The sequence below is a fragment of the Acomys minous genome (assembly GCF_964271855.1).
Source record: "Acomys minous genome assembly, chromosome: 6".
NCBI lineage: Eukaryota > Metazoa > Chordata > Mammalia > Rodentia > Muridae > Acomys > Acomys minous.
The window spans coordinates 117,376,369-117,400,533 of record NC_140487.1 but is presented as its reverse complement, the minus strand read 5'-3'; the positions used below and the strand labels follow the sequence as shown (position 1 = coordinate 117,400,533).

The window sequence follows — 24,165 nt, the reverse complement described above, 5'->3', positions numbered from 1 at the left end:
GGTCTAAATTACAGGTAAGTGGGTATGGGGGTGGACACTTTACTCCCAACACCTGGTAGGAAGAGGCAGGTGAAGCTGTTGAGTTCAAGCCTAATCTAGTCTACACAGTTAATTTCAGCCCAGAGACAGACCTCTCCAACTAAAAAAACAAAACCCAAACTCACTTTTAACACACTGACTCAAGTAATGTCAACGCAGAGCTGCTCCGTGCTTGGTCTGCTCCCATTAACCTAGGGCCAGGCAGAATTTAGAGTGAGGGCTGAACACCTCACATAATGCTGGGCACTGGAAAAATCCCATCCACAAAACCCAAAACCAACTGCTGGGCTGGGACCATGTATGTCTTAGGGGCACCTCTGTGGCCAATCCTGCTCAGGACACCTTTGGCCACCATTCCATAGGGCTTGTCCCAGCTCTCTAGCCCAGAATGAAGCTCTCCCAGGGTTGCTTTCACCCTCTTTGGACATTCTTATGAGGCACATGCAGAGGGCTGACTGAAGATACCGTCCACACACTTCCACACTACTGAAGAGGAAACATGAAAGCCGAGGCAGAGTAAACAATGATGCCGTTTATTTAAAATGTTTACTCCAAGAAATATATATATATAAAAAAAAATAAGACAATTAACAGCACTAAACCAGGCACCTTCAACTGAATCCCACCATCCTCATCTGTTCCCTTTACGCTACCCTCTGTGGATGACTAGAAAATTTCAGGAACCCATGGGCGACCAGAGCGGTTCCCACCTTCCTCCTGCTCTAAGTTTCCCTGTGGGAAAGCTCACGTGGGAACTGTAGCCTAAAGGGAGGGGCTGTGGCCAGGCACAAGGCTTTCTACCTTGAAGACACTTTCTGCTCACCCCACCCCACCCCACCCGCGCAGGGCTCTAGCCAGGGGTGCTGACTGATGCCTGTAGGTTTGCTCCCTGGAAGATGAGCCCAGCTCAGCTCAGGGCTACTGTGTCCTCAAGCCTCTTGGTGACCACACAACTCCAGGAGACCTCCAGGATAGGAGGAGCAGACCCTGAGCCGCACTCTCCAGCGAGAGAGAGAGAGCAGCAAAGGCTCAGGTCCCGCGCGCAGAAGCAGGGGTGGTGTCTGGGGTGACCTGGACAAAGTAGTTAGTTCTGCAGAAGCCCTGCCACTGCCGAAGCTTGTCTCCGCACTGATAGTCAGACACGTGATGGGAGACAGTGGGAACTTTAGGACCTGTTCCCGCCGGGACACGGCACTGGCCGGGGCAGACACACCTTGCGAAGCCAGAGGCTGCTGTGAAGCACTGGGGCAGAGGAAGCAACAACTACATCATTTTTGGCATTTTAACATAGAGACGGTAACAAGCGTCACAACAGCAAAAGCAAAACCATAGATCTGAAGACCAGAATTGGACTTTCCCATCCACCCAGCCTCACACTTCAATCCTTAGCCCCCTCCCCAGAGCACCACTGAACTAAACCTATTAAAGCAGTCAACCAGCCCAGACCCTCTGGAAACCAAGGCCCCAGCCCGAGCTGCCACCACACTCGGGTCCAGTGAGGAGGGATCTGGGAAAGGCACCTCGGAACTCAGCCACCAAGTCAATACCAGGACAGGATTGGGCAGAGGGCACTTGGGATGCGTGACAGTCACAGCGTCTGTACTGACACTTGGGGCAGGGGATTTCATCAGGAATCCTGACTATTTGGTACCAGAGCCAAGCAAATGCGAGTAGCCAAAGAGCACTGGGGCTAGGGAAAGGGCAGCCAAGTCTCAGGACAGGGTGGCCATCCTAGGCAGATGGGACAGCAGGAGCGGACAGGCAAAGCTCACAGGAGACAACAGTGGGTCACAGAGGGCTGAGGACACATTTGACTGCTGGCTGATCAATCTCTAAGTGGTAAGCAGAGCCTGGGCTCCACAGGGAGCCATAAAAACAGGCCCTTCAACAACACGCAGGTTCCCCACCTCGCCCACCCCCATATCTCGTGGTCCCAATCTCACTTGGACTTGAGAGCTAAAGTAGATATAAATGGCTAAACAAAGACCCCAAAGCCCCACCAGGGGGAAATGGCTGGTTCTACTAATGCTTCAGCCAAAAGGCCATGGGTCTTGCAGACAGCAAGCCAGCAACAGCTACAGTAGGGGCAGGGGCAGGCAGGTAGGCCCACAAGCAAGTGACCAAGGTCTCCCAAAGCGGGCAGGCAGGAGTCTGGGTGGAGACCGATCACCAGGGATTTCTTGGCCTAGAGGCTGCTGGTTCCTGGAAGGGCCGTTTCTGTCTGGGAAGTGTCGATTCCTTTCCCTCGTGGCACCCACTCGGATCACAATGCTAATTATGGCTGGAATGGGAGGGCTGGACAAGGACACTCAGGAGTGGGGGAGAGTGGGGCAGAAAAGAAATACAACTTAAAAAATAAAAATAAAAATAAACCCTAAATTGCTCAGAGTTCCTCCTGCCTGTCTTGTAGAAAGGCAAGCTGACTATGAGCAAATGTTTTAATTGAACATTGTGGGAAAACACTTTGGAAAGCATACAGAAAAAGGTAGTTAACGTTGATTCAACTGCATGGACACAGAACCTCAGGGAGGCCGATCCAATGCACCTTCCATCAACTTCTGCTTCCTAAATTCCTTGTCTGACTTCTGGTCCCAGTGCACGTGGAATGACAGCTGCCACGAGGGGAGTGCGGCCTGCCTCAGAGGGTGCGTGGGGTATACTCGGGCAGCCTCTTGAGCTTCTCCTTCTCAGCCTCGCTCTCATCTCGAGCTATCACCAAGGAGTGTGAATAGCCCATGGCCACCTGCAAACACAAGCCAGTGTCAGAGCACATGTGCCCCACGTCACGCTTGTCAGATGTGCACGCACTGGACTGGGTTTGGGGAGGGGGGCCAGCATGGAGAGACACTGGGCCCTGGGAAAGAAATGGAAGCCTTTCTTCCCCCTAAGCCCCCGATGTTGGAAGACTAGGACCATCAGAGGCCCCCACTCCCGTCTTCAGGAAGCCCTGTGGGCAGGGACTAGGGGGGCAGCTCCACACAGCACTTGCCCCAGACCACACCACCAGGAACGTCACTGGGGAGCTGGCCAGGGCTCTCTGCCCTTCTCCTGCAGAGGGCTGTATGTTCCCTTCCAACACTCTACAGAAAAACTAGTCACAGGATGCCACACAGCTCAGCAGGCCCCTGACAGGCCCCCTCACCTGTTCAGAAAAGATGCCGTCCAGAGTCTTCACTTCCTGAGCTGCAGTAGAAGACTTGGGCTTGTGGTCCCCATATCCCTGCAGAGACAGGCAGAGGTGATGACAAAACATGAACCGTGGCAAGGTCAAACAAAAGGGAAGTGTGTGTTCCCAGGTTCGTCTTTCACCAAGGCAAGAGCTAGGGACACAGCCACTGGGGATTATGGGACAAAAATATGCAGAGCATTGTGTAGTGATAGCGTTGACACTTATAATGGTCAGATCTACACACTCACATGCAAGATGGTGCGACACACCTGTTACATGTGCCAGCCCTGATAATTGATCAGGAGGAAGGAGCTGATTGTCAGTGGAAACTTCAGAGGTTAAACAAAAGTGTCCAGGGACTGCTGAGGAGCACTGGCCGGGGAACTGCCCCTGAGACCAATCCTGAACCCTGGTTTCAGTTCCTCCAGGCAGACCTCATGTCTGCCCAAATATGAGGCATGCCTTCCACTGAAGCTTCCTGCCCAAGGCTTCCCAAGCCTACTGTTACGAAGATGCAAAGCTGTGTTTAGGAGCGTGTTTTAAAAACCACTAAGCGGGCTGGAGCGATGGCTCAGCGGTTAAGAGTACCACCTGCTCTCCCAAAGGTTCTGATTTCAGATCCCAGCAACCACATGGTGGCTGACAACCATCTGTAATGTGATCTGATGCCCTTTTCTGGCCTACAATTGTACATGCAGATAGAACACTGTATACATAATAAATTAATAAATCTTAAAAAAAAAATAAATAAATAAAAATAAAAAACCACTAAGCTAGCCAGGTGTGGTGGCGCACGCCTTTAGTCCCAGCACTCGGGAGGTAGAGGCAGGTGGATTGTTGTGAGTTCGAGGCCAGTCTGGTCTACAAAGTGAGTCTAGGACAGCCAAGGCTACACAGAGAAACCCTGCCTCAAAAAACAAAAACAAGGGGGCTAGAGAGATGGCTCAGCGGTTAAGAGCACCGTCTGCTCTTCCAGAAGTCCTGAGTTCAATTCCCAGCAACCACATGGTGGCTCATAACCATCTATTGTGAGATCTGGTTCCCTCTTCTGGTGTGCAAGTGTACATGCAGTCAGAGCACTGTATATGTAATAAATAAATATTTAAAACAAAAACAAAAACAAAAACAAACAAACAAAAAACCCACTAAGCCAGATGTGGTGATGGTGTGCCTTTCATCTCAGCACTGGGGAGGCAGAGGTAGGCAGATCTCTGTGAGTTCAAGGCCAGTCTGCTCTACAAAGTCAGTCCAGGACAGAAAGGGCTACACAGAGAAACCCAGGCTTGGAAAAAAATAAAAACACTCCAAACCAAACCCAATGTTACCCAGAAGGACAGCTCTTCGTGAACAAGGACACAGGGCTAGTCTTAGACCCTGGTGTGCAGGCTCACCAGTTCCCCGAAGGTTGGCGACGGCCCCCAGCTGATGGTACTCTCATCGGCTGCCACAATGATGCTGCTCTTCCTAAAAATAGGCAGAAGCTGTCACCATCTAATCAGAGGATAGGACACCCTGTGTCATCTCACCCACCTCCAGGATAGCAGGAAGGAGGAGGCCTGGATGGAGGGTTCAGCCCAGATGAAAAGCATTAGCAAGTATTTGGGTAGCTCAACAGAAATTATTAGAAGCTAATCCCTGAACTCAGGAGGCAGAGGCAAGCGAGTCACTGTGAGTTCGAGGCCAGCCTGGTCTAAAGAGTGAGTCCAGGACACCCAAGACAACAAATTCTGTCTCAAAAAATTAAAAAATAAATAAATGAAAGAAAAAAAAAAATATTGGAGCTGGAGAGATGGCTCAGCTAAGAGCACGGACTACTCTTCCTGAGTTCAATTCCCAGCAACCACATGGTGGCTCACAACAATCTATAACGTGATCTGATGCCCTCCTCTGGGCTGCAGGTGTACACGCAGGCAGAGCACTATATACATAATAAGGCTATTTTAAAATAACAGGTGTCTATGTTTCATTGATTGTTAGTGGGCAAGAAAACAGCACTGTAATAATACTTATAGGGCTAATAATAAACAGTATCAAGCCATACTGATAAATTAACCACAACAGCCATCTGAAAGAACTGGGTAATTCATCGGACACCCTTCAATGAGAACACCAAATTAAAAGTCCCCCTTTCCTGTGTCGAGAAATTAAAACCTACAGTTTCCAAGCTCAGGGAAAACTGGCAACCTGTTTTTGTTTTTTGTTTTCCTCCCCAAACAAAAATGTTCAAAATTACTTACCTTCCATGATGGAAGGAGCCACCCGGCCTAGAATCAACCATGCCCCCACTCTCCCCTCTCCCACATTTTGGGGGTTTGGTGTCTCCTACATCCAGCCAGGAAGGCCCGGAGTCAGCAGGCTCAGAGCCTTCCCAAGGTCACAGGCACACAGGGCATCCAAGACTCATAGGAAGACACAGCCACTTACCCACAGGCGAGGCTCCGGATCCGCCAGCCACAGAGGTCCTGCACTGCCTTCGGGTACATGGTAGACTCTCGGGAGGTGTTGGTGGCCCCCCAGAAAAACAGACCACCTGGAAGGAAGCAGAGCAAAGCACATTAGTGTTACAAGCAAGCATCTCAGGACAGCAAGGTGAGGATGGCTGCTTAAAAGGATACTACAGAGAGAGCCAGGGACGGACGTGGCTGTGGGCCCTGTGGGACTGTCCATCCCTGGGAAGGAAAACCTTACACCTGACTCCAGCCCTGGGCATCTGGGAAGCGGGGCAGGGAAGCAGGCACTGACCCACTTCACTGACAGCGAAGGAGCAGGTGTAGCCAGCGTAGATCTGGGTTGCACCACGCCCAGGGAAGTCGAACAGCTTCACCAGCCGAGGTACCATCTCATCCTTCTGCTCCGCATGGCCCAGCCGGCCATAGCCGCCAAAGCCCCAGGAGAAGACTCGCTTCTGTGAGTCCAGGACTAGCTGCAACGAGAGGAGACACAAGGTTCAGACACATGGGCCACTGTTTCTGACCAAAGGATCTGGGACAGCAGCAGGTGACAAAGGAAAGGACAGGCCTTCTCTCTGTCTTTGAGGTTTCATATCTACCTAAGGCCCGTGCATGGACAACTAACCAGCCTCTGCGTGGGATGCAGGGTGTAGAGTTGGGGACTCAGCACCTACAAAGCCCTGGACCACATACCCACACTGTGAAACACTTAGCCTAGGCTGCCACAACCAAAATAGAAGAACACAGCACCCTGGTTTACGGACTTACAAGCATTTAACTCACTGAGCAGCCAGCAAGAGAGGAGCTCTGGGACTCAACCCTGGGCTTCCTTTCTGCTGCCAAAGCAAAAAGGCCCAGACCAGGAACACCCACTGCCAGCAGAGAGTAAGATGGGCTAATGACAGGCAGTGCTGAGGCAGAGGCAGATGGATCTCTAAGGTTTGAGACCAGCCTGGTCTACACAGAGTTCTAGGACAGCCAGGGCTACGCAATCAGGCGCAGTCTTAAAAAAGCCCTTGCTTTTTGCCAAGATGGCTCCAAAACCAAAGAAGGAAGCTCCTGCCCCTCCCAAAGCCGAAGCCAAAGCCAAAGTGAAGGCCTTGAAAGCTAAGAACACAGTCCTGAAAGGCATCCACGGCGGCCACAAGAAGACCCGCTCGTCACCCACCTTCCGGTGGCCCAAGACTCTGTGCCTCTGGAGGCAGCCCATATGCCCTTGAAAGAGCGCACCCAGGAGGAACAAGCTTGACCACTATGCCATCATCAAACTTCCCCTGACCACTGAGTCAGCCATGTAGAGGACAACAACACACTGCGTTCATTGTGGATGCCAAGGCTAACAAGCACCAGATTAAACAGGCCGTGAAGAAACTCTATGACACTGATGTGGCCAAAGTCAATCCCCTGATAAGGCCTGACAGAGGGAAGGCGTATGTTTCGCTGGCTCCTGACTATGATGCTTTGGATGCTGCCAACAACACTGGGATCATCTAGACTGAGTCCAGTCGAGTAATTCTAAATATACACTTTTTCACCATTAAATAAATAAATAAAGCCCTCAAAGCAGGAAAGCAACAACAACAAAAAACAAAAACACCAAAAGCAAAGCAGAGGGCCAGCAAAACAGCTTAGCAGGGGAAGGCACCTAGCCTGAAGTTTGATTCCCAGTGCTGGGACACAAGGTCCTACTCACTTATGCATACATTCTACAAATATGTGTGCACAAAAGAGGCTGCAGGCAGCAAACGCACACAGATTGCCCGTCCACAGTTATTCTGCTAAAGCAACGGTTAAGGTCTTGAGACACCCTCAACAGTTCACGCCCTAGCAAAAGGCACTCTCACACAGAGACTCCATGATGCACGTGTGTGGCAGCGGTAGGTACATGGATATTTATGTTGGACGTTGACTGTAGAGGTCAGGAAATCACAATGGGAAACTTGTTCAGCCAAATGACAGAGTTTGAGGAAAACAGAAACCCACTCCAGAACCAGCCTATACCAGCATGGCTCGAGAGGAGAGACAAGAACAAGGCTTACTGTGTGGTTAGCGCCACAGGCTACATCTCGAACCACCACATTTGGGACTGGCAAGATCTGCCCATCCTTGGTCTTCTCGATGAAGATGGCCACCCGCCGGGGTACCAGCTCACAATCATACTCTATCCGCTGCGCCCGGGCAATGAACTTCCCATCGGAGTTGTGTCCTGTGGTGAGGAGACAGAGACAGTGACAGAAGGCACAGGCCATGACACCACCCTGGCCCCAGCCAGAGACCCCTCCTAGTTGGTCATGAGCTCATAGGTAACACACATCACCCCTTAAAACCACATATGTATGAAAGACATCATATGCAGGAGAGCCATAACCTGGGAAAAACCTACATAAACTCTACACATGGACTGGGAGGCAAAAGAAAATGTGTCCCTGTGGCTGAAGTCACAACAGTGGGCAGCTCTCATCCTAAGGACAATCTACAAGCTCCCAGCTGGGGGGCTCTGAGGACCTCCAGAAGGCAGGGTAGACATGATCATTTAGCACAAAATTTTCCCTCTGTTTCTGTCTAAAAATTAGCAGCAACTTAAGCATACTGCAAGGAACACGAAAACCTGGAATACGCAAACCACCTGCAAGAGTCGCAAGAGGCAGGCGGTGTTAGCTCAGCGGGTGGATAGCCACTCCAGTGCTGCAGAAGCCAGGTGCTGGCACCCCATGCCTGTGGCCCATAGACCAGCAGCACTCTATGCCTTCTTGCATTGGTGATCTATCCCAGCACTTGGGAGGTAGAGGCAGAAAGATGAGAAAATTAAAGCCATCTTCAGCTACACAAGGAATCAAGCCAGCCTGGGCTACCTGAGTAGGTCTCCAAAACAAACAAAAGAGCTGGGTGGTGATGGCACACGCCTTAATACCAGCACCTGGGAGGCAGAGGCAGGTGATCTCTCTTGGAGTTCAGGGTCAGGACTCCAGTGGAGTCCAGGAGCCAAGGCTACACAGAGAAACTCTATCTCAAAAAACCAAAATCCAAACAGAAATAGGTAAGGCATGGTGGCCACATCTTTATTCGAAGCATTCAGAGACAGAACCAGAGGCAACCAAACCACCAACCAAATAAAAACAAGTCTTTAGGGCCACTGTCGACCCCACTAGTCAGGATCCTGGCTGCTTATGGCCCGAAACATTCTCAATACTCAGTCCCTGTCCCCTCAGCAGCAGTGCTGTGACACCTAGCAGAGAGTGACTGTCAGTGAAGTAGTTTGGTGCAGGCTCTTGGCTGGTCCCCATGGGATGTATGGGTGCTGTGCTGCAGAAACACCTTAGATCAATACCTAGTCAAATATGGCAGAACGCGGGGCTTGTTTAGAGGTGCTATTCGGGCTTGCCGTCTATAACCAGCTCAGACCAACCTCACACACCACCGGGAGGCGCCAGTCAGCTAAAAACCTTAGGCCACCAGGGATCCTGTGTTTCCAATGTGCTCTCTACTAACTAGAGCTCCCACGTCCCTTCAGTGTCCTGTCCAAGTGTTGACTACTGAACCAGACTGTCCCAGAGGGCAGCAGGCATATCCTGGAATTTTTTTCGTTCCACCTTCTTTGAGGGCATCACACTCAGCACCTAGCTGTCACCAGATGCAGAAGCACTTCCTCCAGGAATGTGGGGGAGATGTTCAATGTCCTTCCCTGGCCAGTCACTACAGCACAGCATGAGGGAGTGTAGCCATGAGCCCCTCTCCTGAAACCCAATTCTAAAAGCAGCATCCACACTGAGACAAGAGCAGAAGGGAGATTAGGCTGGAGTTTTGGTTTTGGGGATAACTTTCACTATGTGGCTCTGGCTGGCCTATAATCTATGTAAACTAGGCCAGCCTCAAACTTGCTGCAATCCTCCTGCCTCTGGCCCTTAGGTGCTGCCATCATAGGTGTTATGCTAGCACGTTTCAGAGTGAATGAGAGGCTCCTAACCACCTTAATGAAAGCTCAGCACAAGACAGTGTGCACTGTGCTCAACTCCCCGCAGAACCACTCCATGAATGCCATCCTGCTGCCAAGCAGGCTGGCCACACCAAGATGCTTGTCTCAGTGTGGCAGGGAAGCTGCATACACAACAGGAAACACAGAAATGTACTTCCTGAGCTGGGCCTGAGTATGGCAGAAGCTCCGCCCACGGCCTTGGAAACCGTTTATCCAACAGCCCAAGGACTCCCTGGCAACCAGCACAGATGTGCGTAAGGGGCCGGTCCTTCTTATTCACTTCTGACTTGAGGTATATTTAGTTTCACAGAGTCACTGTTCCCTGTAGTCTAAGGCCAGTGCAATGCTCTGCTTCTATTTATACTTTCCCATCTGCGCACTTCTCATGACGCTGGGACCCAGCAACCCAGATCTTGGACTGGTGCAGGCTGCTCAGACACCAGCAGGGGGCACCCACACTTCACCTCTGCACCAGGAAGCTCTAGAGGCCTTGGAGTCAGAGGGGAAAAGGAAAATGGAGACCTTGCAAAATTCGGGTGGCGAGCTTTACCAGCTTGCTGACCTCCTCCCCTGCTGTGCCTGCAGGAGTCCACTGCGGTGAGGGACAATGTGAGCACACACCAGCTGCCCAGCCAGCCAGGGTGTTCAGAACAACCTCATTCTTCCGTAATCCTCTCATTTCCAATAAAGGCTCGTTTAGACACGTGAAACTGGATAAAAGAGGCTCAGCTTTTGTCCCTCTCTGAAACTCACCAATGAGCATCTTTGCCAGACTCAGTCCTGGCATCCTCACTGACCCCAAGCAGGGCCTGGGACCCTCACCTGCAAGCTGTGCGTCAACAGCAAAGCCGTTTCGATGAGCGAGACAGGCACTTAGTGGGTAGAAGAGACTATCTGGGTCAATGGCCCACACTTGTACCATGTGTGCAGCCCCATCTTGCCTTCTGGCTCTGCACTTACAGTTAGATTACAGAGCTTTTAAGAAAGAGACTTCCATACCCAGCTGGCCATACTCGGGGCACCCAAAAGAATAGAGGTTTCCTTTGCAGTCCATCAGCATGCTGAATTCAGCCCCACAGGCCATCTTGGTAATCGGCTGCCCATTGTACATGATCTGAAAAGAGAAGACAGCCAACTCTCAGCTCGCCCAGTCTCTTCCTCATTCCGTCCTGGCATGAAACAACACGCTCACGAGAGTGAACGGCACATTTCAAAAAGCCACCCTGTGAGCACATGTGCATCACAAAGTTTAAACTACAAAAACTCTAACTGCTGGTGACTTCTACCCTCCCAGGCCAGCAGAAGCTGAGAACAGTACCTCTTGTTCTAGGGTTTATACCCCAGTCTTCCAGCAGCACCCGTCACCTGGTGTCCCAAGCACAGTAACAAGAACTGAAGACAGAGGCACCTCACAGTGATGCCAAAAGCTCGCTGGGGTGCTAACACTGCTTGCTATCAGCCCCAACTTGGAAAATAATAAACACGGCTTCAGTGGAAGCCCCAGCCTGAATGAGCTGTTCTTTCACAGACTGTCAGGCTGTGAAACGGTTCAAATAAGAAACACAGAGACGGGGAGCAACAGGCTGGTCCCACAGCACAGGGTCAGAAACCAAGTGCACAACCTGGGAAAGGCTGGACTAAGCATTTTTACCCGATGGTTCAGGTGAAGCTGGCACCAGGCTCATCCCATCCTTGCTCACTCTGCCAACTATCCAATTGCACGCCACACAGGAGCCCGATATCATCCTTCAAACCCCACAGGTTCAGGCCCCAGACCCCACACTCCCTAAGCCACCCACTGGGCGGCGGCCTGTTGTCCGGGGAGGAAGGTCCCTGCGGGCCTCAGGAACAAAACACATCTTGTACTCATTTTGAGCACAGCTCAACAACGCAGTGCCCATCTGCAAGGAAGCTGCCCCTTGCATCTTCACTGACAGAACACAGGCTCTCTCCTCCATTGTCCTCGCAAAGCATTGCTGTTCTCAAACCAGCGCCGCCCGAGCCCACAGCCTGTTTGTACCTGAGCAGGGCTGGGGACAGCATCTGTCTGGTTGCCGAGGCCCAGCTGTCCCATCTTATTCTCTCCAAAGGCAAACACGGAGCCAGTGTCTGAAAGGAGAGAAAAACACAACAAAAAGGGACATAAGGGTGAATGTTTTTAACTGGACTCGGATCAATGTTATGCCGACAGCTCATTGACCAGGCAGAGTGTGGGGTGTGTCCACCCATCCCAAAGACCACAAGGGTGCAGAACAGAGTTGAGCCCTGCCACACGCAGAACCTGGTCTGGGCTCCCAGAGGCCACCATAGGGCTCTAGTGCCTTCAGGAAGCTGCCCACCCACCCAGAGACTCCCCTCCCTGACACCGGCCCTCAGCCATGCAGCAACCTTACCCAACCCCAGGGAAACCATCTCTTGAGACTTTTGCCTCGGTTAAGAGGAAGAGAGCTACCTTCTTACCTGTCAACGCCAGGGTGTGGTTGCGCCCACATGCTGCCAGCACGATTGCTTCATGACTGAGGGCCTCGATGAGTCTGGGGGCTTCGACCCTCTTGGTGTCACCGTGGCCCAGCTGCCCCTTCTCATTCCGGCCTGCAGAGACCACAGCTGGCTAAGTACGCGAGGCAAAGACATGCCGGGCAGCCAGGAGGGCAGCTCCCACTCCCACCCTGCAAGACAACCCTCCAACAAATCCTTGAGAACAGGAGGAGCCCACTACTCTCCCCAGTCGAGTTGTGCCCAATGAAAAGGGCCACCCTAAACATACCCCAACAGGAAGTGACTGCTGTAGAACCATCCCAATGCACCCCCAGTTACCCCAGGAAATGCTTGCCGGGAACACACTACAGCTCCCACTCCTCTCCTCCTCTGGGAGGGTCTGATATACCTACTGCTGACGTTCTCCTCATCCTCACCCACCCCATCACCTGTTCTAAGACCCAGCAACATGCACACTGAGAAGGGGCGGGCCTGCTCTCATAAGCCCTGCTGCCTATAAAGCCACCTCCTTCTGAACAGCTGTTGTGTTGACCATTGATGTGAAAAGACAAGCAGAGGACCAAAGCCTAGAGACCTTCACAATACAGACACTCTAGAGAGCCTGAATTCAGGTTAGATGGATAAGGCTTAAGCCCTGAAATCCTACCTGGGTTCCAACACAGATGTAAAACAGAATACCAGGAGGAACCCCAGGACCCGCTCAGAACAGCATATAAGTAGCTCAAGGTAGAGAGTGTTTAAGGCTGAAAAGCGAGCACCATAGGCAGGGTAGGGTCTCCCCCAGTGATGAGCTTTCCCTTCTAGTTAAACAGTTTAGGTCATAAGACAGGTGAACCCTAGTACCCTGAAGGAGGCAAGCGGAACAGGGGTTGAGCCACCCTCCCTGAGGAACCTCCTGGGGGATGTATGTCAGTTAGAGGGCTGGCTCCACGGCCAGCCTCGGTTAGGTGTCAACTTCCAAAGGAGCCTGCCATGTCCAAGCTCAGAGAAAGGCAGGCTGGATGCAGCTCAGGGTTAGACACGCACAGCAACACTCTGCCTCCTGCTCAGCATGCCCCCCGGCAGCGCCCTTGGGTCAAGTGTGTAACGGTGGCTCATGATGCCTCCAGGCAGGGTCTCCACAACCCTGCTGCTGCTCTAGGGAGCCCCCTCTCTCTTGCTCCAGGGAATCACTCGTCACAATCTAGAGGCTCCATGTCAGCGCAACTTGGCAAGGACATCAGAGAAAAGCCACTGAAGCTGTGGACCCTGACAAACACACAAAGGCAACGCTCACTGTTGAAGATGGAGCAGCAGGAGGCCCCGACACCAACCTGGAGAGAACAGAAATTGGGGCAGATGTTGGTGTGTCACCTGGAGCCTGGAAGGATAAATTTGGGCCACACACACTTGTTGGGCTTTTTTTTTTCCAGCAGAATTATAAAATTAGCCAAGTGCAGAGAAGATAGCAGATGTTAATATACTTGGACTCTAGTACAGCAGCTCATAAAAATCACACACACACAAAAAGGAAGGCTCAATCAAACAGATCAAAATAAAAACGGCGTATGGACTAGTAGCCAGCCAAGGGCTAGAAACTAATGGAGGAGAAGCCAACTCCCCCAGCTGCCTGAGCCCTGAGGCTTGGACGACGTGGGCCTTGGCAAGACTTCCTGGCCTACCTGGAAAAAACAGAAACAAACAAACAAACAAAAACCCTGATAGCTTCGTGTCAGGGACAGACTGGCATGAGGGAGGCTGAGACACAGAAGGAATAGAGAAGCCAGGGGGTGGCATTTAGTAATGGCAATACAGGCTCCACGCCACAGGGAGCTACGAAGCAGGACAAAGGCTAGATGAAGGGACAACAGGCCAAGAACAGAAGATGGCTGGAAGGATGGCAGCATGGGAAAGACCACACTTGTCTCAGGTTCAGGAAAAGTCTCCAGGAGGAGTCAAACAACAGGGACCAGTGAGATGGGTCAGTGGGTAATGGTAATGCACTTGCTACGTAAGCCTGGAGATTGGGGCTCAATCCCCAGAACCCACGCAAACACAGAAGGCAGTGGTCCTCTGACCGCCACATGTGTCACAGGCAGGCAGGCAGACACACACGCATACACAAGGTAGCCGTGGACCAGACAGAAGGCAGGACTTCTTTCAGGTGCCTTCAAGTCACCCCTCACATCCACTACTTACCCCAGCTCCACAGCTTCCCCTCTGTGGTGATGAGGAGGCTGTGGGCCGCACATGAACCCGAAATCACAGTTCGCACCCGGACTCCTGACAGGCATCCATATCTATGGGGCCCCCACAAATTCTGACCAAGGTTGCGGTAAGCAGCTGCAAAGGAAGAATACAAATCAACCCCCTGCAGAGCACTGGAAGACAGTGAGGGGTACCCCAACATATCACCCAGGGATCACAGAAAACACAAGCCTACTCGGTGTCACTGGCCACGTCTACGCTAACAGCGCAACCCCTCTTCTCAGACTCATACACAGTTGCTGGTCCCCAATCCTCCTACAGGGTATGGCTTCCTGTACCCCATCTGGAGAGACACTGGCTCATCCTTGAATGTTTCTGTGTATCCTGCCTATATCCCAGGCCTCCACACAGCCAGAAAAATATCTTTCTCAGTGGAGATGAGTGTCCCCATCCTCCTCAGAGCCACTTGCTCCCTTGGAGAAAAGCCTTGTCATCCACTCCAGCTCCATCCTGACCCCTGAGTTCCACCCACACCCAGGAAACTCAGCTTGCTGGTCAGCCTGTCACCTGACTTGCTCATCAAGTCTTTCCCCCAAGCATGTCATCCATGGCCTCTACTAGCCCGTCAAACTTCCTGGGGAAGCCACATCTGACTTTGACTATGCCCTTTATCTGCATCCCACCTACTACAGCTGCCTCCACGATGACAGGCAGCAGGGACCAGCACAGTCCCCTTGCCAGGCTCCCGGTGGGGCACAGGAAGCTGCCACTCCCACTTCACCCAGGCAGGGTGTGGCTTTTCCACTTCCAAAACAGACAATGGTGGCTATCTTGAGAAGCTAGACACAGTTCAGGCAGCCCAGACACAGCCTAGCTGGCTACTGGAGAAAGACTTCCCACTGCCAGTTGGGTTGCCCATGAGGACCTGCAGCAGCACCCCAGGATGTCTAGCATCAGAGGGCACCCTCACACACCACAACAACCCCACCGAAAAGTGTTTTAAAACAAAACTGAACAAAAGCTGGTTATGGTGGCTCATACCTCCCAGCACTCAGGAGGTAGAGGCAGGAGGATCTCTGAGTTTGAGGCCAACCTGGTCTACAAAAGTGAGGCCAGGACAGCCAGGGCTATATAAGGAAAACCCTGTCTCAAAAAAACAAAAACAAACCAAAACTGAACAGCACAGTAATTCCAAGGAATAAGTGAAAAGTGAATGAAACGACAGCCTCTCAGGCTGTTAAAACTGAAGAGAAACCTCAATTGGCCCTGAGTCATGGAGGACAGCAAACACAGGAAGAAAATCAGGGGGAGAACTGCACACTTGTCACTCGAGCTGTAACAAGACCGGGCCCTAGAGGGAACAGAGGAATGGCCTGGTTCTTAAACCAGCTGGCCTAGGGGACCCTGGCTCCAGCACCCCTGCCAACGCCTCTTTCCCTGAAGAGGGCACAATCACCAGTCACAAGATCATCAGGGTACTTCCTCCATCCCGGGGACCAAGTCTAAGTCACAACCTGGCAGTAGCCCCATTTCAGAGCCAGGCTAGTTGACAATAACCGCCAGGGTATCCCTGGTCCTTACCATAGAACACACACAGGGACCACAATGCTGCCATGTAAACCAAGGAACACTAAGGGCACAGAGCTAGCTGCAAAGATCCAAGAGACAGGGTGCATAGGTAAGTGTCCTCTCCTCTAGCTGCAGGCTGCTGGGAGACAAACCCTGCCTAACAGCTCCAGGCAAAGGCCACAGGTAGCCTAACAAACCTAAATGCTCACAATCAGCAAGTGAAACCACACAATCCTGACACAGAGGCAGCAAGGCCAGGGAACACAAGTGAAGATGGAGCTAAAGGCACCTTGGGATGTCGCCACCAGTCCCCCCACCCCCCACTAGCCAGGTCTACTCTGGATTCATGGCAGAGCTTCTAGGCCGCAAAGGGCACTGAAGGCAGGGGTGCAATGGACACATGCCCAGTAGGAACCTGTGTGGTCTAGCTGCGGAGGCCACTCTGCACACTGAGGAGGACTGGTAGGTGCCCATGGCTATGCTGAAAGATGAGTATCTTCCACAAGGAGCCACAGCTGTTCAGCTCCATCCATACCACGCAGGACCTCCTGCCACCTTCCAAAACAGAATGACAGCCAAGGCCCCTAGGTGTGGGTGCTAGCTAGGGTGTGTCCATGTTCAAGTATTTGTTCACGGACAAAGCAATGCTGGGAAGCACTCTGGGCGTGTTTCTAAATGAAACCAAGAACCATCGTGTGGTGCCGAGTCAGCCCTCTTCTCTCCAAGAGGCCCCTCAGGAAGGCACCCATCTTCTACAGACAGCTGGACACAGGAAGTCACTTGGTGGAACTGTTTCCCACTCTCCATGGCTTACTAGTTCCGCTGAGTTGTAACAAACTATCTGTCACGTCTGACAAGTGTCTGGGGCCTCATAGCATCAAAGAACAGGACAGGCCTCTTCCTTGTAGTAAAAGGAAATCTTGAGGACTCAAGGGGTCATGAGGACTACAGTCCCCTGAGTGACCTCAGAACGCTTTAGACACAGAAGTGTGAAAGCAGACATGCATGAGACCAGGTTCAGCTCAGACACAGCACCCTTACCCGAGTGCCTTTGTGGCCCCAAGCACTTGGCCTCTCTGAACACATCCACAGACAGAGACACCTACCTGGGGGGTGGTCCCAGCATGCCCCCGCCCCCTGGCTTACAAGAAGCAGTCAACCGTTGTTCAGAAACCAGGTCTCATACCTTGCTGTTTAGGCACTTCCTTCCGTCCAATCAAGTCCCAGTTGGTTGCCCCAAAAATCAAAAGCTGCCCTTTGCACTTAGACCCTTCGAGTTTCTAAGGAGAGACAAAGAGAAGGTCAAGAATTAGCTTGTTAAGACTGTGGCTGGTGCCTGTAGTGGTGGCGCACGCCTTTAATCCCAGCACTCCGGAGGCAGAGGCAGGCGGATCTCTGTGAGTTCGAGGCCAGCCTGGTCTACAAATGGAGTGCAGAACAGTCAGAGAAACCCTGTCATGAAAAACTAAAAACAAAAACAAAAGACTGGGCTAGGCATGGTGGCGCATGCCTTTAATCCCAGCACTTGGGAGGCAGAGGCAGGTGGATTGCTGTGAGTTCAAGGCCAGCCTGGTCTACAAAGCAAGTCCAGGACAGCCAAGGCTAACACAGAGAGACCCTGTCTTAAAAAAACAAAAACAAAGACAGAAACAAAAACAAAAAAAGCAAAAGACTGTTTGCTGCTAGCATTCCACAGCTGCCTGACAAAACAGAAAGAGACAGGTCTCTCTGCAGCCCAGACTAACCTGGAAGTCACACCTTCTAGGCTCAGCTGCGTGCTGGGGTTTCAAGTGTGCACTGTCACACACCAGCTTGAAAATAATTCTCTGCTGGCGCATTCACCCTGGTCAGAGGTCCCATCCAACCACAAAGCCCCCATCAACATGCTCCAAGGCAGGTGACCCACACCTGTCCCCAGAAGTCCATACTACCCCTGAGACCAAGGACAGCACTATTCTCCCCTACTCCATGTGACAAAGCACAAGGCTGGGGACCCAGGAACCACACAGCCTAAGGCCAGCTACATATTCCCCACTACAATCCATGGCGCACTGGCAGGCCCCACTCCTCAAGCTGTGTCACTTCTGCAGGGTCACCAGCCATCAGTCCTGTGTGTTGCCAGGGAGGATGGGAAGGGAGAGTTACAGCCTAACTTCACCAGAGGAGGCAGAGCCTAACACTCCCTGTCCCCGCCCCTTCCATGTTTACAGACAGATCTTGCTATGTAGTTCTGACTGGCCCTCCCTCATGCGTTATTAGCGTCCTCAGCACTGGAATGGCAGGTATGTAATAGCACACCTGTCCAGCCGGGACACTTCAATTCTCAGCTACCTTAACCACAAAAACCCCCCCAGGACTACTCATACAGATCTAGCATTTTGAAAGCCACTACAATTAGAGGCCATGCCCATAAAATCATCAACACACTCTACTTTTTTTTTTTTTTTTTGGTTTTTCGAGACAGGGTTTCTCTGTGTAGCCTTGACTGTCCTGGACTCACTTTGTAGACCAGGCTGGCCTTGAACTCACAGTGATCCGCCTGCCTCTGCCTCCCGAGTGCTGGGATTAAAGGCGTGCGCCACCACGCCCGGCCCACACTCTACCTTCTTAAAGGTCAAAGTATATTACTCTTTCCTTTCAAATTATGCTTGTGGACTGCTGAGATGTCTAAAAAAAAAACAAAAAACCTGTACCCTGAGCTCTACTTGACCCCATGGTCCCTGTGTCCCTCACACACCACACACGACCACAACAGTAAATAAAAAGTGTTATCTAAGGAAAGTGCGCTTTTGGCTTTGAGACAAAGTAGGCCAGCCTGGGATCAATTTATATAATTTTCCTGCCTCAGCCTTCCAAATGCTGGGATTACACCTGGTTTCAGCTCCCGGATGCTGTAATGGCTTCAGGGGATCTGACACCCTCTGGCCTCTAAGGGTATCTGCACATACATGGTGTAAACAGGCACACATTTAATAATTAAAATAAAACGAAACAAAACAACTAACAGCTGGGCATGGTGGTGCAGGCCTGTAATCCAAGCACTCAGGAGGCATAGGCAGGGCAATCAGCTGTGTGGTGGAGGCCGGTCTGGTCAATAAAGCAAGCCCAGGACAGCCAAGGCTACACAATGAGAAACCCTTATCTTGAAAAACAAACAAACAAAAAACCCCAACTCTCCTGTAAAGTAGTGTGGGCTGATTAGCTCAGCAATAGAGCAGGTCTAGCCTGGGCAAAGGCTTAGACTTCCTCCTCAGTGCAGTAAGCAAACACATGATAAATAACAGCAATTAAATGGATGGGTTCTCAGGCTCAGTCTATGTATCTAGCCCCTGAGCATCCACCGCTGCGTAGAAAGAGGCCCTTTCTAGAACATTTCATGGAGCCTGGAGCAAACCACACCTGAGCAGTAGCTCTAACAGCTCCAAGGCCAGTGTTCCTGACAACACACCTCACAGGTCCCCAGAATGTACACCCCCTACTTCCAGGCCTGTCCCGGAGGCAGAAGGCAGGAACTAAACTTCAAGACCAGCTCAGGAATGAGTAGCCTCTGGTTCAATTATTCAGATCTCCTGCCGGCCCCGCCTCCTGGGGCCAGCCTCAAGTTACCTGCTCTCCCTTTCTCTGTTGGAAAGCAGGTGTGGCTGGAATAGTCTACAAGCCTCAACTCATCGCACTGGGCCCTCCGAAAGGCCACTTACTTGTGTGCGCACATGCTCTACCATTCTCCAGATCTGCACTTTGAAGGAGCCCCAGAAATACAGGGGAAAGGCCTCAAAACTCGCAGGACTCCACGCCAGACAGCCCTGCACTAGCTCAGCACTCGCCAACACTGAGTGCTGTGGTCACCCTGAGCTCTGAGCTCCACCTGGAACGCTGGTAGCCAGTCTCCTGCCATCTCTATGGGCCCTGAAGCCTTTCACCCAGCTAGGCATGTGTCCCTTCTGAAGATGCCTATGGGCAGGCAACCTTGCCTGGTTTCCCATAGAAGCCATGAACTGCTACCCTCGCTCAGGCTTCTACATCACAGAGCTCGAGTTCTCACAGAAGGTGAGGGACTGTTTTCACAGGCAGCACCTCCATGACTGTTTGCCACTAACCCAACAAACCCTCTCTCTATTAACTTAGTTCTTCCTTCTTATGGAATAAAATCTTAATTGGTGCTATACATAATGCCCTTTCAACCAAAGCTCTTGTCAAAAGACTCTCAGACACAGAATTATAACAACCTATCCCATAAGCCTGTGGGCTCTATGGGGGGGGGGGGGGTGTCCCAATGAGCAAATGGATTTGAGGGGGCTTGGGGGCCTCTCAGTAGAAAAGCACATGTAGTCCCAAGCATCAAAAGGAAGGTGTGAGGGAGGGGAGGAGGTTGGAAGACAAGAACTAAGGAAAGAGGCTACCCAACTCTCGAGGGCTAACCCAGCCTCTGATGTGAGGCGTACGTCCACGGCCCACACAGCAAAGCCTAATAACAGTCCAGGTCAGCTGAACTCCCCCATCTCACCCAGGCACCTCTCCACGACTGGTCACTAATGTGACCTGGGCCCAGATGAGTGGCCAAGGCAGAAAATGCAGAGTGTCTCCAACCAACAAAATGGAATTTCCTGGCCACAGCAGTTTCTGAATTACTGCCTAAGTACACTATGTGAGGCTGAGAGTCAACCTTTTCACACATCCATTTAGGAGACTGATGCTCTGGGACCAGGAAGGCCGGAGAGCAAGATGCTGGCAGCAACAGTCCCTGAGGGCGGCTAACTCTCCCACTTCAGGCTTGGCCTTCGACTATGTACACTAAGAATGGACAGTGCGTCTCAGGGTCCATGAAACCTCAGCAACCCCACACAGAGCCTGATGCCTGCACCACTTAACAGTTTCTGCCGACTCAGACAAGGCTACTGGTGATCAATCAGCCCCTTCCTCAAAAGACAAAACACCCATCTGACACCACTACCCATGAGCCTCGGGTCCTTGAGTAACATAGGGTATGACTGAAAGCTGGCTTTCTACAAATGGGGCTTAGGGACTAGCCCATCTTTCCTAGCACACCTGACTCTTGCAGGACAACTCTGCCCCTCAACAATATGAGCACCTGGCTCACCTTCCAAGCCCAACACAACTGCAAGTTCAAGATAAGGGAAGTCGTGTGCCAGATGCTCAGATGCTATGGTAGAGGAGCCTCTCACAGAGAAGAGGTCTTAAGTCTGCTCAGTGAAGTAGCCTTCTGGGGGTAAGAAAAAATACTAAATAAATAAATAAAATAAAAATCAAGAGAACGGTGGCCTACTGAAGCAAACAGTCCCCTTCGCAGGCCCCTTGGGCCAAATACACCAGGCAGCTGGCTGGTCTGTGGGAATGAACCTGGTTGCAAGGCTGTGCTCTTAACCTTGAACCAAACTCGCCAATACTAACAGAAGCAGAAACCCAAGGCACACTTTCCAAGCACGACAGCACGTACCTTCTGAATGCCCACAGGCCCATTTTCACCTATCCAATGACCCCCTAGAACTGACCAGGGCGGGGTCCTACAATGGTCTCCCTAGCTTCAAGGGTTTTGTTTGTTTGTTTGTTTTTTTCGAGACAGGGTTTCTCTGGGTAGCCTTGGCTGTCCCATTTGTAGACCAGGCTGGCCTCAAACTCACAGAAATCCACCTGCCTCTGCTTTCTGAGTGCTAGGATTAAAGGTGTGCGCCACCACGCCGCCTGACCCACAACTTTTAAGTTCCTGTTTCTACACATACATGGGAAGTTAGCAGCACACATAAAACGCGCACAAGCTGCAGGGGGGACTGTCTCTACAGAGATGTCTTCCAGGGGGACACAAGGTGCCAGTTCCAACACAGGGCGAGTGGAGGCAGACATTCCTTCACTCCTTCCACTCCGTGTGAATCCCTGCATGGGATTCAGTCCACAGAACTCACTGGTCTTCCAGTGGACTAGAAAAATAGAGCTATTAGCTCAGGGGTGGATGTTGGGTCTCAAACATCCTGCCCAAGGGCTGAGGCGACTATTTAACATATCAAAGATGATGCTGGTCACCAAGTTTTCAGTCACTAGCTGTTACAGGGCCCCCTACCCCAAACTTAATCCAGCTCAGGCTTCCATCCCCCTAGCTGCCCACCCTTCCCAACCATTTTGGTTACTCAGCCTCTTTTGGGCCTCCTAGCTGCTGTACCTGGTTCCCCGCACCCCTCCCTTCAAATAGCTCAGATGCCCTCCTCCCTCGGCGTCTCCCTTTTATCCAAATAAACTTTCTCCACTATACCTAGGAACAGTAATGTCCTTTTTCATTTTTTCCACTCCGTAGATAATTCAATTCCACGCAGCTTTTCCTAAACTCTATAAAAACTCCATACAGCAGAGGCAAGACCCCATCATGCCTAACTTCTTAGCCTTCTCCTGACTGAACAGGAAGTAAAAGGGCAGTTGGTGCATTCCCCTTTTAATACTCTAAAACCAGTCTACCTAGCAAGGGAACCCATGCATGCCTAGCCAGAACCTTCCCTCCACTGCAGGGCTATTATATAGCTAAGGTCTCTCTCTACTGACCCTCTGGTGTGCCTGGGCAGCTGTGAGGTGCCCAGCTCCCTGAACTCGTCACCTTTGAAGAGCATCCTTGGAAACAAAGGTGAAACTCTCAAGGCTCAAGCTCCATCTCTTTTTTAGGGTTAACAGAGAACGGTCTCCTGCAGAAATGGAGGGCAGTGGTGTACCAAAGAAAACTTGCATAAAGTTCTAACGGGGAAGCAGCGGACCCTGAGCCGGATTCACACCGGCACTTCTTCCTCAAGCTCAAGTAAGATGGCCAGAGCTTTCAGGCGAACTGACCCCACCGGCCCCACGCCGCGGCCACCCGAGGTAGACAAAGCACTGTGCCGCTCTGCGGGGGGTCACGGGTGGGAGAAGAGCCCCCCCGGGGGGGCCCTCGGAGGAGCATGCGCACTCGCACCCCACCATGCCCCGCGCGCACCGGCCGGCCGGCGGCGCACAGCACACACGGAGCATGCGCGCAGCGCGCCAGGCCCCGCCCCCCCGGGGCGCCCGAGCCGCAGCGGCGGGAACCTCAAAGCCCCGGCGCGAGCCGGCAGATCCCCGCGGGTTGCCCTCCCCCGGAGGAAGAGGCGCGGTGGGGGGAGGAGGATGGACGCACGGGAGAAGGGAGGGGGAAGTGACAGCCCCCGCGCGACAACGCACACCCAGTTCCCCCGGCCCGGGACCGGCTCCCCCGAGTTCCCCGCGCGGCGTGGGGGGAGGGGCGGGGCGTGACCCCGCGGCGCCCCTCCCCCCCCAACCGCCAACCGCCCGCGCCCCCGCCCCACTCACAACGCGCTCCTTCGTGTGCTCGGGCTCCGTGATGATCGCGGCCGCGCCGCTCGCCTTGCCCGCTGTCGCCGGCCTGGCTGTGCGCTTGCCGCCGCCGGGGGCCCCGTCCAGCTCCGGGCCGTCCTCATCGCCGCTGCTGCCACCGCCGCTGCTACTGCTGCAGCGCTCGGGCCGCTCGCGCTTCCTGCCCGCGGGGCCGCCGCGCCTCCGGGGCCCGGCGCGCGCCGTGCCGTTGCCCGAACTCGGCTCCTCCCAGGCCGCCCCCTTCTTCCTGGGCATGGTCGCGGGCTGCGGAGACACCGGCGCACAATGCACGGGCTGGCTGCGGGGCGGGGGAGGGGAGCGCGGCGCGGCGTGGGCCGCCCCACCTGCTGCTCCCTCGCCCCTCCCCACGCCGCGCGCCACGCGGGGACACCCCCCCCCAGTACTCCAGCTCGGCCCCAAGCACCTGCGAGCACGCGCGAAAAGATTAACTTTCGTGGGCCCCCTGCCCAGCCCCCGCGGCTCCACACTCGACCCGTCTGCTTTTTTTTTTTTTTATTGATTTTGAACAATGGGATCTCTGTCTGTCTCCGATTAAACCACGTGGATCCGCCTTCCTTCCCCTTCTTATTCATTCCGTTCCCCAACCCCCCTTCCCAAGCGTTGTTTTTTTTTAACCTTTCTCCAAAGGGAGGGGGAAAAGGGGGGGAGGGAGAGGGGGGAAAAAGGGGGAAAAAAAACTTTCCCAGACCCTGCAAACTGGTCCCAGTCGGTTTCCAGCACCTACCTGGTTGGAGTGATGAGAAAAGAGGAAGGGAGCGACTGAAAGACGGGTCGACCGCTGCTTCTCTCCCCGGCCCGGACGAGGGCTCCAGCCCACTCACCAGATACACTTAAAATGTAAATACGAGCTTCCAGAACAAATGCTACAACACAAAACAGAAACACATGTGCGGCCCGGCGGCAAGCGAGCGCGC

General features: G+C 52.7%; 1 protein-coding gene and 1 pseudogene across 3 annotated transcripts; one reads left to right on the top strand and one right to left on the bottom strand.

Annotated features, from left to right (window-relative positions):
• Nucleotides 1-551: 551 nt before the first annotated feature.
• On the bottom strand, nt 552-24,165 carry RCC2 (regulator of chromosome condensation 2). 2 transcript variants are annotated; one of them, XM_084787961.1, is made up of 13 exons: nt 23,976-24,165; nt 23,207-23,494; nt 17,073-17,166; nt 14,309-14,452; nt 12,092-12,223; nt 11,652-11,740; nt 10,631-10,745; nt 7,698-7,864; nt 5,951-6,131; nt 5,633-5,738; nt 4,600-4,672; nt 3,182-3,259; nt 552-2,782 (listed from the first exon to the last, which is right to left on the bottom strand). In XM_084787961.1, the coding sequence occupies exons 2-13, from the start codon at nt 23,483-23,485 to the stop codon at nt 2,678-2,680; spliced, it is 1,563 nt and encodes a 520-aa protein (XP_084644087.1). In that variant the 5' UTR covers nt 23,486-23,494; nt 23,976-24,165; the 3' UTR covers nt 552-2,677. The 2 variants fall into 2 exon arrangements, with proteins under 2 accessions (XP_084644087.1, XP_084644088.1); XM_084787962.1 differs by lacking the exon at nt 23,976-24,165 and adding an exon at nt 23,655-23,797.
• LOC311600858 (large ribosomal subunit protein uL23-like) lies at nt 6,690-7,198 on the top strand (annotated as a pseudogene). The gene has a single exon. The product of its transcript is annotated as a large ribosomal subunit protein uL23-like (transcript).

Bases quoted from the DNA above. Each gene is read 5' to 3' on its own strand.
- RCC2 (XM_084787961.1), bottom strand. From the start codon at position 23,485: ATGCCCAGGAAGAAGGGGGCGGCCTGGGAGGAGCCGAGTTCGGGCAAC. The intron at 6,132-7,697 runs GTAAGCCTTGTT...CTCTCGTTGCAG, and splicing joins CCTGTGGCGCTAACCACACA to CTAGTCCTGGACTCACAGAA. The intron at 4,673-5,632 runs GTAAGTGGCTGT...GCCTATTTTTAG, and splicing joins ATCCGGAGCCTCGCCTGTGG to GAAGAGCAGCATCATTGTGG.